We start from the raw sequence: 17,702 nt of genomic DNA, 5'->3' as shown, positions 1-17,702 counted from the left end.
ACCTTGTTATTGTCTTCATTTAGTGATTAAGTATGGTGGAAGGAAATGAATATAGGTGCCAAGTTAACAAGGGGTGGAATTGTGATGGTTAATTTTATCTGTTAACTTCACTGGCCATAAGGTGCCCAGATATTGATCAAAAATCATTCTGGGAGGAGGGCATTTTTCGATGAGATTAACATTTAAATTGGTAGACTGAGTAATGCAGATTGTTCTCCCTGATGTGGGTGGGCTTCATCCAATCAATTAAATACAATGAAAAGACTGACTCTCCTGCAAATAAAAGAGAATTTCTCCTGCGTGACTACCTTTGAGCTGGGACATCAGCTATTCCCTGCCTTTGGACTCAAACTGAAGTGTCAGCTCTTTCTTGGTCTCCAGCCTGCCAGCCTTTGGACTGGAACTACACTATTGGCTCTCCTGATTCTCAGGCCTTTGGACTCAGACTAGAATTATACCATTGGCTCTCCAGCTTGCTGACTGACTGTGCATATCTTGGGATTGAGCAGCCTCTATAATTGCATGAGCCAATTCCTTATAATAAATCTCTTTCTTTTTAATGTATATCCTGTTGGTTCTATTTCTATGGACAACCCTAACTAATACAGTGGAACAGAGGAACAAATTAATTTGTCAGATATTTAGAATATTTAATCATATCTCCTACACTTAGGAAGTGACTGATTAAAGACAGAAGATGACAGAAAGGGAATAGGGAGGAGAAAAAAGATGTTATTCACATTTATAGACCTCTAGGTATATATCTGGTGCAGTTATTTCCTAAACCAGGGAATACTGAGGAAAGAGCATATTTGGGAAATGGGAAAATGGTGAGTTCTAGTTTGGACATGTTGAGTTTAAGGTGCTTACTACTATGCATAGTATAGAATAGTGTTGAAGAATATGAGCTTTATAGTCAAAGAGACTGTTCAAATGTTAGCTCTGCCACTTACCAGCTGTAAGACCTTGGAGGAGGGAGTTGTTTAATCCCTTTAACCCGGGAGCCGCGCGCAGCATATGAGCCACGCTGAGCGGAGCCGAGCGAGGCTGCTGGACTGCGAGCACCCATGCTGCTGACGCTGGCCTGGGGGTCACTCTTCTTCCCAGGGCTCTTCACTCTCTACATCTGGGTGCTGCGTGGCCAGAATGGACCGACTCCAACTGCCTGATGATCGGCACCAGGCTGGTTTCTTCAGTGCAGGCTGTGCTGGCCACTGGGTCGGGCATCGTCATCTAAGCTCCTGCAGCGACGTGGTCAACGGCAGGCACTGGCTTGCCCGAGAATATGTCTGGTTTTTGATTCCATACATGGTCTATGACTCCTACGCCATGTACCTCAGTGAATGGTACTGAACCAGAGATCAGAACCATGGGCACTCCACCACTTTTAGAAACTTCCTAAGTCAAAACCGCCTCATGATCACAAACAATGCGGCCATTCTATTTGTCCTTGTGCCAGTTGCACAGAGGCTCCGGGGAGACCTGGGGAACTTCTTTGTCGGCTGCATCTTCACAGCAGAACTGAGCACTCCATTTGTGTCACTGAGCAGAATTCTGATTCACCTAAAGCAGCAGCATACCCTTCTGTACAAGGTGAATGGAATCCCCATACTGGCCACCTTCTTCTCCTGTGGGATCCTTTTCTTCCCCTTCATGTATTGGTCCTACGGCCAACAGCAGGGACTGAGCCTGCTCCAGGTGCCATTCAATATTCCTTTCTTCTGCAACGTGGCCAATGCCTTCCTCATCGCTCCTCAGATCTACTGGTTCTATCTGCTGTGCAGGAAGGCATCCTGGCTCTTTGATACCCCCTAAGCCAAAAAGGATGGTTAAATGCTCCCAGGAGTCAGACAGTGAGGGTGCCTCCTCCACTCAGTATTCCATGGACCGTATCGTGCCCTGGGTGGGCTCAGCCGTTTGGATATTGATAAACAGATGGATTTGAGTTTTTCTAAAGAATATTCTTATTCCTTCCCTCTTCTAACCTGCCCCTTTTACAAAAAAAGCACTTTAAAAAAATTTTTTTTTTTTAGTAACAACTATTACATCCTGTCAGACCTTTACTGGCAGCAAGGTGGTTTTAAAGCAAGCCCAAGGATCTTCCTTGGGTTTTATCGGAAGAGCTCTGGGAGGTAGGAGCACAGGCTGTAGAGATTGGTAGATCAGGGTGTTAAGTGTCTGGGCACCTGCATGGCCCTAACATTGGCAGCCACCCACATTCCCGACCACTTAGGGCAGTACCCACGATACTGGGCCAGCAGAAGCAAGTGATGACTTAGCTCTTGAAGTAGTGTCTTCTTGCGACACTGGCCTAAGAAAATCATTGTAGGTAGGTAGTTTTTATTGTTTACCAGATAACCCACTGGTTCTTTGCCTTATCCTCTCATCCATGTCAACATTGAATTCTCATGTTTATTGACTTACAATCAGAAGTCTCACTGGCAGCAGAGTAGGAGGCAGCGTTGGGAACTCGAAGTACTTGAGTAGGTAAGGAGGCCAATAGAGGTCAGCACCACCTTTACAGGCAGACTTGGTAAAAAGACCAGTGTCAAACTTGTGAGCTTGTTGCAAGCAGTCACAAATACTAGTCTTTTATTAGCATGTCTCCTCATGCCCAGCTTTCCCCATATCTATACGCATCGGATGCTCTCATAAAAGCTAGAGAGGCAAAGTGAAATGATGGCTTTGGTAGCTATTTACTGGGTAACCCCACTCTTTGGCACTGTCCTTTTCATATGAAGTAGAAATGGACTTCTATACTGCAAAGCATGAGGTACCTCATCTAGACTGTGGAGTACTTTTCCCAGAGCTTCCTACAAAGACAGAGCTTGTGGTCCAAAGCCCATTGCCCATTTAGCCACAGAAGGCTGGAGAGCAAGACGGCAGCAGCCTAGCCAGAGTATGTCCTGTGGACTGACACCTTCACCCCTACTTGCAGATAGGATCCTCTGGTGCCAACACTAATCATTCCTTAACAAGGATGGTGCAAACACTAATTCCTTAACAAGGGTGGGTTTCAGAGACTGCTACCATGTTTTTTCAAGTGGTAGTAAAAAACTAGAATTTTTAAAGTGCCTTTTAATTCATTGTCCATGAACTTTTGAAGAACTGAATGATTTATAATAGTGTCTCAAATTTTGACTGTTTCAGTCTTTAATGGGTGCCTTTTAAAAAACATAAAATGCTATCATTTTTTTTACTGTTTTGTTTGTTTTTACTATCAGTATATATTTATAAGTCACCCCATGGTGATTAAATTGCACTAATATTTCCCAACTTATTTTCCTTTGTGAAATACTGATTTCCAGTAAAAACAGTCCTGTGACCCACATAAAAAAAATCCCTTTAACCGTAGCTTTCGTGTGTGTGTGTGTGTGTGTGTGTGTGTGTGTGTGTGTATTTTTTTTTTTTTTTTGAGACGGTCTTACTCTGTCACCCTGGCCAGAGTGCAATGGCATCATCATAACTCACCACAACCTCAAACTCCTGGGCTCAAGCGATCCTCCTGCCTCTCAGCCTTCTGAGTACCTGGGACTACAGGCATATGTCACCACACATGGCTGATTTTTTCTATTTTGAGTAGAGATGGGGTTTTGCTCTTGCTCAGGCTAGTCTTGAACTCCTGGCCTCCCAGAGTGCTAGCATTATAGGCATGAGCCAATGCTTCTGGCTAGCTTTCTTACATTTAAATTGGGATCTAATAATTCTCATTTCATAGGTTTGCTGTGAAAAATGAATGAGGTAATATACATAGCTATATGAACACAGTGCTGGTACATAATATATTTCAAAGAATTAATAGATTAAAAAAATGGAATACACAGGAGATAGACATTTGAGTCTAAAGATCGGGAAAGAGGTCTGTGCTCAAATACTTTCTACTTCTCATTAGAACTTCAGATCCTTCTCTCCTTTCCCATCTTGCTGTCTGTGATCTTAGTAGTGAGGATAATCAAGAGAGTATTTCTCTGGGTATCTGACTCTTACCTTTCTTCCTAGCTCTGTCCTCTGATGGCCCAAGGTAAACAGGTAAGCTGAAAAGTATAAAAGAGAGGATTCAAAAGTGATAGTTGCTACTGATTTTAGAAGTGGACTTCTGTGTAATTTCAATATTTAATTTTATTACTATTTTGCAGAAATGTTATTATGCCACAGCCAGTAGAATATCCAGCATTCTTATCCCCAGACCTGAATGTTAGTGTTGGGACTCAAACTCTGCACTCTCCCAACCAGCCATCTGTAGTAAGACTTGAAAAACTTCAACAACCACCTCGGGAAAGGTAAAAAAGTATATAAGTTTGCATCTTACGGGTTATTTGTATAATATGTTAATTTCTCCCTTGAGACATGGGCTTGCTGTTAGTTTAGAAACTTTCATTATGGTGCTATTTCATGAGTTCAGAGATTTTTTCCTGATTTTTACTTATCAAATTTAGGTATTTTGTTTGAAAAGTCAGTGTTAATGGCAAAAAATGAGATGAAAAGTCATTTGTAAAGGAGAAAGCATAATACTTGCTCTGTTTCCTCATTCAACAAGGTATTACATAGGTCTCTTATGCTTTTTTCTGTTTTTCTCCTTTTATCTTCATGCTTTTTTCTCTGATTTATATTCTGGTATACTGTTTCTTCTTTGTTTCTGATCTGCAATTAAACCAATTGAATTCTTAATCTCAGTTATTTTCTTTGTCAGTTTTGGAAGTTTTCTTCATGTTTATAGTTTCCATTCCTCTGCCAAAATCCATAGCCTTGTCTTTTAATTCTTTAGACATATTAATCGTTATTTTAGTCAGCTAAGGATGCTATAAGAAATGCCATAGACTGAATGGCTCACAGTTTTGGAGGCTGGGAAGTCCAAGATCTGGATACTGGCTGATTTGGTTCCTGCTAGGGCCCTTTTCCTGGTTTGCTAATGGCTGCCTTTTTGCTGTATCATCACATGGTGGAGAGAGATCATCTCTATCATGTCCCTTACGGTAAGGGCACTAATCCCATTCATGAGGGCTCTACCCTCCTGACCAATTACCTTTCAAAGTCCTCACCTCAAAGTATCATTGCAGAGGGGATTAAGGCTTCAACATATGAATTTTGGGGTACACAAACATTCAGTCCATAGCAGTTATTGCTATTTTAAAGTTCAAGTATGATCAGTCCATTTTCTGGACCTCCAAGTCTGTTTCTATTATTGACATTTTCTCTTAGTTTTCAGTCAAATCTTATATCGTCATATCCCTAGTTGTTTTGATTGAGTACCAGACATTTTACTTGAAAATTTATAGAACTAATTTGAGGCTCTTGATTATAAATGTATATAGTAAAGGTATACATTTGTATCTGGTAGCAGCTAGGGTTACAACACTAGCAATCTCTGATCACCTTAATTCAACTGAAATTTAAATGATTTGAAGCTTGGCTTTAATTCCTGTTGGGGGGGTTAGTAATTATCTGGTTTACTCTTATTCCTAGTGTTAGGACTGAAACTGGTGGGAGGCACAAGAGGCAACCAGGTCATAACATTTAAAGAGGCACTTATTATTTTATAGCCCTTTGGGGTTCCAACTGAAAATATGGATATTTGCCAAGAGTTTCTCACTCTTAGAAAGCCCTGAACTCTGGTTTTTGTTCTCTCACCCTTTTATATCTATCTATCTCAAAGCTCTGCTCAGCTTCTTAACCTCTTGGCCACCTCAAGGCACAAATGCTTTGAAGGAAAAATATGCCCCAAATGATGGGCACAATGTTTGTGGACTTCCTTTCTATCTGGAATTTTGGATCTGCAAATACTTGCTGCCTTTATAACACTCTGATACTTTCAAGCAAAATTTTAAAAAATATTCTGTATAGCTTTTTTTTTTTTCTTTTAAGACAGAGGCTCTAGCTGGGCACGGTGGCTCACGCCTGTAATCCTAGCACTCTGGGAGGCCGAGGCGGACGGATTGCTAGAGGTCAGGAGTTCGAAACCAACCTGAGCGAGACCCTCCCCCCCGCCCCCCCCGTCTCTACTATAAATAGAAAGAAATTAATTGACCAACTAAAAAATATATATATATATATAAAAAAAAATTAGCCGGGCATGGTGGCGCATGCCTGTAGTCCCAGCTACTCGGGAGGCTGAGGCAGGAGGATCGCTTGAGTCCAGGAGATTGAGGTTGCTGTGAGCTAGGCTGATGCCACGGCACTCACTCTAGCCTGAACAACAAAGTGAGACTTTGTCTCAAAAAAAAAAAAAAAAAAAAAAAAAAAAGACAGAATCTCACTCTGTTGCCCTGGCTAGAGTGCTGTGGCATCAGCCTAGCTCACAGCAACCTCCAACTACTGGGCTCAAGCGATCCTGCTGCCTCAGCCTCCTGAGTAGCTGGGACTACAGGCATGTGCCACCATGCCCAGCTAATTTTTTCTATATATTTTTAGTTGTCCAATTAATTTCTTTCTATTTTTAGTAGAGACGGGGTCTTGCTCTTGCTCAGGCTGGTCTTGAACTCCTGAGCTCAAGCGATCCTTCCACCTTGGCCTTCCAGAGTGCTAGGATTACAGGCATGAGTCACTGAGCCCAACCTGTACAGCTTTTATGAATGTGGTGAGATGATTGATCTGAAGTAACCTAGTCCAGAAGCAGAAATCCTGACCATTTTAAAAATAAGTGTGTGTATGTGTATACATTTTTCTCAGATTTATAAATTAATTCATAAACATAAGCTGACATGACCAAGGAACCCTTTTTTTCTCTAGTCTGTTGTATCCATTCAACAAACATTTATTGAATGCTTAGGATATGCCAGGCATTACTCTAGGTACCACATATACAATGGTGATTTTTCAAAGCATAGTATTTTTCCTCAAAGCACTTAGAGTATATTGAATAGAGACAGAAAAAGTAACCAAATACATACTAAATTATAAATTAAGAAATAAATTATGAAGGTATTAAAAAGATGGTAAAAAATAAAGATGACTAATTTTTATAAGAATCGTCAGGAGACATTTGTGTTAACATTAAAGGAAAGAAGGATTAGCATACCAAAGATCCAGAGGTGAGGAATTACTGTGTGAATATGTGTGAAAGTTCTAAGATAAAAAACGGTTTGGCATATGCCTAGAAGCAGCAGCCACCCAGTGTAGATGGAGTAGGAAGTAGGGGGGAAAGTGGATTGAGACAAGATGGGTAGAGACCAGATTATTCAGAGCCTTGTAGACCGTATTTGGATTTTATTCTAAGAGAAATAGGAAGCTATTCTAGGTTTGTATATTACTTTTTAAATATACCATTTAATAAAACAAATAGATTTATCTATAATATTAATATTAATGTAAATTATATATAGCATAATATAATGCCATCAACCCGTACCTAAGCTAACCTGGAACCTAAAACAATATGGATAGTTTGTATCTACTTATGAGTTTCTCCCCTATCTCATCCTTTTATCTATTTCTCAGAAGTTAACTACTTCTATGGATTTTATTTTTATTTCTTGCCTTTGGAAAATTGCTTTTAAAAAGATCATTTATGTAGAGTGCTTAAATAATAATACATTATTTGTTTTTGCTTACATTGCTCACTATTATGTTTGTAAAATTCATCTATGCTGTTTCATGGCATTCCAATTTATGAATATGCTGCAATTTAATTTTCATTTATTTATTAATGATCATTAGGTATACTACCTTTCTGTTGCTGCTTCAAAATGATCACAAACTTAATTGTTTAAAACAACATCTACTTTTTTCTCATAGTAGGTCAGAAGTTGGGGCAGAGTGTGAATGGATTCTCTGTTCACAGATTTCACAAGGCTAAAATGAAAGTGTTGGCCAGCAGCATTATCATTTGGCCCGATCATGGCATAGAAGTTTGCTTCTTCAAGGCCAGCAGGAAAATCTCTGCTCATACTTAAAACGTCTCTCTTCATAAATGGCTCGGTACCTTTTCAAAGTGACCTTAAATAGATCATGCTTACTCAAGATACTGTTCTTTTTGATTAATTCAAAGTGAACTGATTTGGAACCTAAATTACATCTGCAAAATTCCATCACTTTTGTCAAATGATGTAGCCTAATCATACACATAAAATCTGTTATATTCAGACACACACACACAAGGGAAAGTCATTATGTGAGGAATGTATAACAGGGTTGGGAATTTTTAAATTTAATTTATTATTATTATTATTATTTATTTTGGCATATTATAGGGGTACAAATTTTAAGGTTTCAATAAATGCCTATTGATTTTGTATCCTGAGACTTTACTAAATTCATTTATCAGTTCCAGGAGTTTTTTGGTTGAATCTTTGGGATTTTCTAAATATAATATCATATCATCAGCAAACAGTGAAAGCTTGGTCTCTTCTGCCCCTATTTGGATACCTTTAATTCCACTTTCCTGTCTGATTGCTGTAGCCAGGACTTCCAGCACTATGTTGAATAGAAGTGGAGATAGTGGGCAGCCTTGTCTGGTTCCAGTTCGAAGTAGAAATGCTTTCAGTTTTTCCCCATTCAGTATGATGTTGGCTATGCATCTGTCATATATGGCTTGTATCATTTTTAGGTATGTTCTTTCTATGCCTATTTTATTAAGTGTTTGTATCATGAAAGGGTGTTGAATTTTGTCAAAAGCTTTTCCTACATCTATTGAAAGAATCATGTGGTCTTTGTTTTTGCTTCTGTTTATGTGGTGAATTGCATTTATAGATTTACGTACGTTGAACCATCCCTGCATCCCAGGGATGAAGCCCACTTGGTCGTGATGGATTATTTTTTTGATAAGCATCTGGATTCAGTTAGCTAAGATTTTGTTGCATCTATATTCATTAGGGATATTGGTCTGTAGTTTTCTTTTTTTGTTGCATCCTTTCCTGGTTTTGGTATCAGTAATATTCACTTCATAAAAGGTGTCGGGGATGTTTCCATTCTTCTCGATGTTGTGGAATAGTTTCTGCAAGATAGGTACTAGTTCTTTGTAAGTGTGGTAAAATTCGGGTGTGAAACCATCTGGACTGGGACTTTTCTTTTTAGGGAGATTTTTAATTGCTGTTTCTATTTCAGCTCTTGAGCTTGGTCTGTTCAAGAAATCTATTTCTTCCTGGTTGAGCCTAGGGAGGCTGTGTGTTTCTAGAAATTTGTCCATTTCCTCCACATTTTCCAGTTTGTGTGCATAAAGATTTTTGTAGTATTCATAAATTATCTGTTGTTATCAACTCCCAAAGGAGTTGATAACTTGTCTCTCCATTGTCATTTTGTTCATAGAATCTTTTTATTTCCATCTTGATTTCTTCATTTATGAGGTAATCATTTAGTAGGAAGTTGTTTAATTTCCACATTTTTGTGTAGAAATGTGAGTTTTCTGTTAGGGCTGATTTCTACTTTTATTCCACTGTGATCTGAGAAGATACATGGTATGATTTCTATTTTTTTAAATTTCTTGAGGTTTTCTTTGTGTCCTAGGATATGGTCAATCTTAGAGAATGTCCCGTGAGCTGATGAGAAGAACGTATACTCAGTGGATTTTGGGTAGAATGTCCTGTAAATGTCGGTCAGACCCAATTGTTCTAGAGTTTTGTTTACGTTCATTATTTCTTTATTAATTTTCTGTTTGGAGGATCTGTCTTGTGCCGTCAGTGGGGTGTTGAAATCTCCGGTGATTATGGAGTTGCTATTAATCAATTTGCTTAAATCCAGTAAGGTTTGCTTTATGAAACTAGGTTCACCTAAGCTGGGTACTTATATATTTAAAATTGTTATCTCTTCTTGTTGAACTATGCCCTTCACCATTATATAATGACCATTTTTGTCTTTAACTACTTTTGTTGGTTTAAAAACGAAATCGTCTGAAATTAGAACTGCCACGCCAGCCTTCTTTTGGCTTCCACTTGCCTGGAATACTGATCTCCACCCTTTTACTTTTAGTCTATATGCATCCTTGCAGGTTAGATGTGTTTCCTGAAGACAGCATATACTTGGCCTGTATTTTCTAATCCATTCAGCCAGCCTATGTCTCTTGAGTGGATTAAGCCATTCACATTTATTGAGAGAACTGATAGGTAAGGTAGATTACTGTTCTTTCTGTTGGGTTGGATGTTGTTGCTTTGATTTCTCTCTTGATCCATTGTAATATCTGGCCTTTAATCTTTGGGTTTTGGTTGTTTTTATATTCGTGAGTTTTTATTATGGTGTTCTGTGTATAACACTGTTTTGAGTACTTCTTGTAGGGCTGGTCTTGGTGAATTCTCTGAGACTTTGCTTATCTGAGAATGTCTTTATTTCTCCTTCATACATGAAACTTAGTTTTGCAGGGAATAAGATTCTAGGCTGAGCATTGTTTTGTTTCAGAAGAGTGAGAATGGGGCCCCAGTCTCTCCTTGCTTGTAAAGTCTCATTAGAGAAGTCTGGTGTTATTCGAATTGGCTTTCCCTTGTATGTCACTTGCTTCTTTCGTCTTACAGCTCTTAGAAGGGCCTCTTTAGTTGATATTTTGGTCAGTCTGATGACTGCATGTCAGGACGTCTTCCTGTTTGCATTGAATCTCCCAGGGGTCCTCTGAGCTTCTTGAACTTGTATATCGAGATTTTGAGCAAGGCCTGGGAAATTTTCCTCTATTATATCTTCAAATAGCTTGTCCAACCCTTGGGTGTTGTCTTCTTCTCCTTCTTGTAACCCTATGACCCTCACATTAGGTTTCTTCACATAATCCCACATCTCTTGTAGGCTTTGCTCTTTTCTCTTGTTTCTCTGCTCTATCTCTGTGATGGTTTTATTTAGTTGGAGGGTGTTATCTTCAAGCTCTGAGATTCTTTCTTCTGTTTGATCTACCCTGTTCTTGAGACTTTCCACTGTATTTTGTAGTTCCCTGAATTCATTCTTCATTTCCAGGAGTTCGGTTAAACTTTTCTTCATTGTGTCCATTTCTTTTTCCAGCTCCTGGAGGCTTTTTGTGGTTTCTTTGTGTTGGTTATTGAGTTGTTGTTGCAGCTTGGTGAGTGTTCTTATGATCCACATACGGAATTCCTCTTCTGTCATTTTGGTTGCCTGATTTGGGTTGGTGTCTGTTTCTAAGGGGCTGGTGCTCCTCTTTGGGGGTGTGTTTTCCGTTTGGTTCTTCATATTTCCTGAGTTCCTTCGCTGATTTCTTCCCATGGTGATCAGTTGTTGATTCTTTCCCTTAGGTTTTCGTTTGGGTAATCACACACCTTGTTTAGTGTCTGAGCCAGTAGGTGGTGTCTGTGGGTGAGATTTGACCCTTCCCTGTATAATGAGTCAGTAGGTGCCGTGAAAAGGGTATGCAGGATGCCCTCCCTGTCAGTAGGTGGCGCTTGCTTGAAGGAACAGGCTACGCTGTTGTTTTTGTGTCCTGTTTGGCAGCTCTTGTTCCTGTAGAGAGGCACTCTAGTGCCTCAGGTGGTGGGTGGGGCCCTGGGACTTCCAGGTGTGTCCTTTTCTCCCCCTCAGTGAGGGCTGGTCTAGGAGAGAGTCTGGGCGGAGCTGGGTTGGGTAAGCCTGCCCTCAGGCACCACCAATGCCCTTAGCAGGGGTCAAAGTTCTGTTCTCTGCTTCCAGGAAAAGCTGTCAGGGAGGGGCTGGAATGGCCCCCGCTCAGTCAGAGAGTCTGCGTGTGGGGGTGGGGCTGTCTGAGACCCACAGTCTGGAGTGGGCCTTGCTTCTTTCCACCCTCCCCAACTCCACAGCTACTCCTGGGCCTCTGCCAGCAGGCCAGACCTCATGCCACCAGGCCTCCCCTGGCTGTGATGCCGGCCGGGGGGTTCCCTGCACAGGAACACCACTTGGGCTGGGCACACGGCCTCCTTTTGTGGGGAGGGTTGCCCTCTAGGACACTGATCTGCCCCTGAAGGCACACACACCTCAGTAGGCTGTTGAGGTATATCCCTTCTGTGCCCTGGGCAATGCAAGACCTCGGTGCACGGGATCTGGTCTGTAGGTCTGACTTCTGGGTCCCGGAGTTCAAACTATATCTCCACCAGGGAGAGGAGTTCCGGTCCCAATTCACCCACAGGGAGCCCAAGCTGGGTCTATGTCTCTCAGCCTCTCCAGGGTCTGCCCCGTTCTCCTTGGATCACCATGCCAGCAGCACCTGGGAGGGCCGGCACTAGGGAGCTCACGGTCTGAGTTCCCCCTAGTCAGCTGTAGGGCCCCAAAAGAGAAGGACCCATTCCCTGGAGGTGCTTCCGGCTGGTGGCTATATTGTGTCTCTGGGCAGCCATGGATAGGGTCGGCGGAGGGGAGAATGAGGCAATATGGCGCCTGCTGCACGGCTCGGGTCTGTGCACACGGAGGTGCCCCGAGGGATTTGGGAGCCTGGTGCCACGTCCACTACTGGCTTGCCGCTCAATGGCAGTGGCCATCTCTGGGCTAGTGTCTGCATGTCTCTCCACCCGCTGGGGAGCCCACCAGCAGTCCAAGATGCGGGGGGGGGGGGGAAGGTGACTGACCCACCTATCCTTCCTGCTGGTCTCTGGGCTGCTCCGGCGATCTCAGCTTCCAGTTCTCCTCCGCAGCCTCCTCCCGTGGAGTCTCCCGTGGTCTCAGGTATCTCTTCTTCCGACCCTCGTCCGCTGTAGCTCGTCTTCTTGCTTCTTTCTTCTAATTTCTGCTAGAATCTGTCTTTTCTGCAGAGACACTGTCTGGCAGTGTTTCTCGTCCACCATATTGATTCCCTCCTTAATTTTGTTTTAATTGACACAGAATGATTGTGCATTTATGGAGTACAGCATGTTGCTTTGATACATGTATACTTTGCATAATGATCAAATCAGGATAAATAGCATATTTATTACCTCGAACACTTGTTATATCTTTGTTGTGGTTAGAACATTCAAAAATCCTCTCTTCCAGCTGTTTTGAAATATCCAGTACATTATTGGTTTTTTTTGAGACAGAGTCTCACTTTGTTGCTCAGGCTAGAGTGAGTGCCGTGGCGTCAGCCTAGCTGACAGCAACCTCAAACTCCTGGGCTGAAGTGATCCTCCTGCCTCAGCCTCCCAGGTAGCTGGGACTACAGGCATGTACCACCATGCCTGGCTAATTTTTTCCATATATATATTAGTTGGCCAATTAATTTCTTTCCATTTATAGTAGAGATGGGGTGTCGCCCTTGCTCAAGCTGGTTTCAAACTCCTGACCTTGAGCAATCCGCCCGCCTTGGCCTCCCAGAGTGTTAGGATTATAGGCGTGAGCCACCTTGCCTGGCCCATTATTGTTAACTGTAGTCTCCCTTTTATGCAATAGAACAACAGAACTTATTTCTCTTAACTGTAACTTTGTACCCATTAACCTCTTCTTCCCCCTACTTTCCCTAGTCTTTGATAGAATATTAAAGAACTCAAAAAACTCAATAGCAAAAACCCAAATAATCTAATTAGAAAATGGGCAAAAGATCTGAATAGACATTTCTCAAAAGAAGACATATAAGACTAGGAGTGTTGGCTCACGCCTGTAATCCTAGCACTTTGGGAGGCCAAGGAAGGAAGATGGTTTGAGGCCAGGAGTTCAAGACCAGCCTGAGCAACACAGCAATATCCCATATCTACAAAAAATAAAAAAATAAGCTGGGTATGGTGGCCCACACCTGTAGTCCCAGGTACTTGGGAAGCTGAAGCAAGAGGATTGCTTTAGCTTAGAAGTTTGTGGTTGTAGTGAGCTGGTCCCACCACTGTACTCCAGCCTGGGTGACAGAATGAGACCCTATCTCTGATAAATGCATACATAGATATATACATACATATATACATGCAAGTGGTCAAAAGGTATATGAATAAATGATCTATATTATTAATCGTCAGGTAACTGCAAATCAAAACCACAAGGAGATATGACTTCATCTCAGTTAGAATGATTGTCATCAAAAAGAGAAAAATAAGATGCTGGTGAGGATATGGAGAAAGGGGTGGGAATTGGTGGGAATGTAAATTGGTAAAACCATTATGGACAACAGTATGGAGGTTCTTGAAAAAATTAAAAATAGAAGTACTGTATAATCCAATAATCTTACTACTAGGTATATATCCAAAGGAAATGAAATCAGTATGTCAAAGAGATATCTGCACTCGCATGTTTTCTTTTTTTTTTTTATTTCAGCATATTATGGAGGTACAAATGTTAAGTTTATGTATATTGCCCATGCCCCCCCTCCCCTCGAGTCAGAGCTTCAAGCGTGACCATCCCCCAAACGTTGCACATCTCACTCATTATGTCTGTATATACCCCTCCCCTCCTCCCCCCTCCCACCTGCCCGACACCCGATAAATGTTATTCCTATATGTTCTCTTAGGTGTTGATCCATTAATACCAATTTGCTGGTGAGTACATGTGGTGCTCGTTTTTCCATTCTTGAGATACTTCACTTAGTAGAATGGGTTCCAGCTCTATCCAGGAAAATATAAAAGGTGCTATATCACCATTGTTTCTTATAGCTGAATAGTACTCATTGGTATACATATACAACATTTTATTTTATTTTATTTTATTTATTTTTTCTTTTTCAGACAGAGTCTCACTTTGTTGCCCAGGCTAGAGTGAGTGCCGTGGTATCAACCTAGCTCACAGCAACCTCAAACTCCTGGGCTCAAGCAATTCTGCTGCCTCAGCCTCCCGAGTAGCTGGGAATATAGGCCTGCGCCACCATGCCCGGCTAATTTTTTTTCTATATATATTAGTTGGCCAATTAATTTCTTTCTATTTATAGTAGAGATGGGGGTCTCGCTGTTGCTCAGGCTGGTTTCGAACTCCTGACCTCGAGCAATCCGCCCACCTCGGCCTCCCAGAGTGCTAGGATTACAGGCCTGAGCCACCTCGGCCGGCCTACCACATTTTATTAATCCACTCATGTATTGATGGGCACTTGGGTTGTTTCCACAACTTTTCAATTGTGAATTGTGCTGCTATAAACATTCTGGTGCATGTGTCTTTTTCATAAAGTAACTTTTGATCTTTTGGGTAGATGCCTAGTAGTGGAATTGCTGGATCAAATGGTAGATCTATTGATATCGCTTTAAGGTATCACCATATTGCTTCCCACAGAGGTTGAACTAGTTTGCAGTCCCACCAGCAGTGTAGGAGTGTTCCTATCTCTCCGCATCCACGCCAACATTTATTGTTTGGGGACTTTTGGATAAAGGCCATTCTTACTGGAGATAGGTGATATCTCATTGCAGTTTTGATTTGCATTTCCCTGATGATTAGAGATGTTGAGCATTTTTTCTTATGTTTGTTGGCCATTATTCTGTCTTCTTTTGAAAAATTTCTGTTCATGTCCTTTGCCCATTTTTTTGAGAGGGTTGTTTGATTTTTCCTTGCTGACTTTCCTGAGTTCTAAATAAATTCTAGTTACCAGCCGTGTATTGGATGTGTAGTTTGTGAAAATTTTCTCCCATTCTGTGGGTTATCTGTTTGCTCTCTTGGCAGTTTCTTTGTTTTTGCAGAAGCTTTTTAAAAGTCAGAACCAAATCAAAGATTCAATTCCCTTCAAAAAGCAACAAAGAAAATTAAGTACCTAGGAATATATTTAAGTAAGGAGGTAAAAGACCTCTACAGGGAGAACTATGAAACACTGAAGAAGGAAATAGCAGAGGATATAAACAGGTGGAAGAATATACCATGCTCATGGGTCGGCAGAATCAACATTGTTAAAATATCTATACTACCCAAAGTGACCTACAGAGTCAATGTAATCCCTATCAAAATACCATCATCATTTTTCATAAATATAGAAAAAATAATTTTATGCTTTGCATGGAACCAGAGAAGATCCCGTATAGCAAAATCAATCCTAGGCAGTAACAAAATAGGAGGTATCAATTTACCAGACTTCAAACTATACTACAAAGCTATAGCAATTAAAACAACTTGTGATTGGCACAAGAACAGAGACATTGACCAGTGGAACAGAACAGAGAACCCAGATATAAAACCATCCTCATATAGCCAACTAATCTTTGACTAAGCAGACAAAAACATACACTGGGGGAAATGGTGTGGGGCACGGTGGCAATGCCATTCCAAGATGGCGCCCGCTTCCTGGTCAAACCGTGCTGTTAGTCTGACAAACAAGTGCTCAGCGCATGTGCAGAGTTTGTCTCCTCCCTTCCAAGTGCCTTATCCAATCAGACAATGCCCAGTGTACTTACTGCCTTTATAAGCAGCCGCCGAGAACGCCTCGGCGTCCTCCGCATGTAACCAGTTAAGCAATCCCCATTAAAGCGCTGTCAGAAGAACTCCGGTTGCCGCGTCTTCCTTGCTGGCGAGGCGGGCGCGACAAGTGGTGCCGAAACCCGGGAGCCGAAACAACTTTGAGGCACCAGCGGAGACGACCTCAATAGAGGAGATTTCAGAACTGATGCGTGGGACGGAACCGAATTCGGACCTTTGCTGACCATCAAGACAGTACTTTAGAGTCAGACAAAGGGAGAAGGCCTAGAAAGAAGAAAAGGGAGAGAAAGAAGAAAAGGGAGAGAAAGAAGAAAAGGGAGAGAAAAAAGAAAAGGGAGAGAAAGAAATGTAAAGGTACCAAAAATAAAAATGACAAAGGAAAGGACAGGACAGAAGACAAAGGAGATGCCTGCTTGACTACTGATACATTCCTGTTCCTGTTGAAGCTCCTAGCTCTATGACTCTGTTTAGATCTCGCAGAGATTTCGGGATCACAGCTGCGATTCATACTGCTCAGGCTCTCAACAATCTATCTGCTGGAGTAGCCGCAGCCCTCGACACTCAAGCCACTCTGAATGCCCATGTGAAGGGTGGGATTATGCTTCTGAATCAGCGAGTGGATTTAGTACAGGACCAGGTGGACACTCTTTGGCAGCTTGCGCAGCTGGGTTGTGAGTGGAGAATGACCGGCCTCTGTCACTTCTGTGCTCTATGAGAACTTTACCTTTGCCGCTAATCTTTCTAGACAGCTGTCTAGGCATCTAACAGGCAACTGGTCTGCACAGTTTGATTCCTCACTCAGAGACCTGAGACTGGCCATCATGCACGTGAACTCCACTCGTGTGGATCTGAGCCTTGCTACAGGACTGACAGCATGGATTCAACAAGCCACCCATCATCTGAAGGAATGGTCCGGTCTTGCAGCCGTGGCCGTTTTGCTGATCGTTGCGGCTGTTGGTGGACTGTGGTGCATCTGTAGGCTGCAGGCCCAGAGACGGAGGGACCATGTGGTATTGGCACAGGCATTTGCTGCGCTTGAACTGGGACAGTCTACACAGGTGTGGTTGACCATGCTTAAGGGTTAGCCTAGGTTTGGGTTGCACCCGCTCCTACCCCCAGGCATTTGGCAGACATGGCCTTTGCACTCTGAGGGATCTCTCCCATTGCACCAGAGAAGGCATGTCCTCAGTCCCACAACCAGCCTTTGCACATCTCAGAGTTTTGCTCATTGCACGAGGTAAGGTGGTTGTTGTTGGGTAAGTGAGGCTCTGCATCCTTGCTAAACGGTTGCTCAGTTCTCATTTAATTAATAAAATAGGGGGAGATGTGGGGCGCGGTGGCAACGCCATTCCAAGATGGCGCCCGCTTCCTGGTCAAACCGTGCTGTTAGTCTGACAAACAAGTGCTCAGCGCATGTGCAGAGTTTGTCTCCTCCCTTCCAAGTGCCTTATCCAATCAGACAATGCCCAGTGTACTTACTGCCTTTATAAGCAGCCGCCGAGAACGCCTCGGCATCCTCCGCATGTAACCAGTTAAGCAATCCCCATTAA

At 42.1% G+C, this 17,702-nt stretch overlaps 1 protein-coding gene and 1 pseudogene across 3 annotated transcripts in view; both read left to right on the top strand.

Annotated features, from left to right (window-relative positions):
- CATSPERT (catsper channel auxiliary subunit tau) overlaps positions 1–17,702 on the top strand; it is a 185,603-nt gene that overhangs the window by 42,346 nt on the left and 125,555 nt on the right. For all 3 annotated transcript variants that reach the window (XM_076005813.1, XM_012738994.3, XM_012738993.3), the window contains exon 9: positions 4,137–4,280. In XM_076005813.1, the coding sequence (XP_075861928.1) occupies positions 4,137–4,280 (144 nt within the window). The remainder of the gene's footprint in view (positions 1–4,136; positions 4,281–17,702) is intronic.
- LOC105856956 (TLC domain-containing protein 3A pseudogene) lies at positions 1,068–1,833 on the top strand (annotated as a pseudogene).

Source organism: Microcebus murinus, chromosome 8, assembly GCF_040939455.1.
Source record: "Microcebus murinus isolate Inina chromosome 8, M.murinus_Inina_mat1.0, whole genome shotgun sequence".
NCBI classification, from domain to species: Eukaryota; Metazoa; Chordata; class Mammalia; order Primates; family Cheirogaleidae; genus Microcebus; species Microcebus murinus.
Note: the sequence above shows the minus strand (reverse complement) of the source record. Positions and strands in the feature narration are given on the sequence as shown.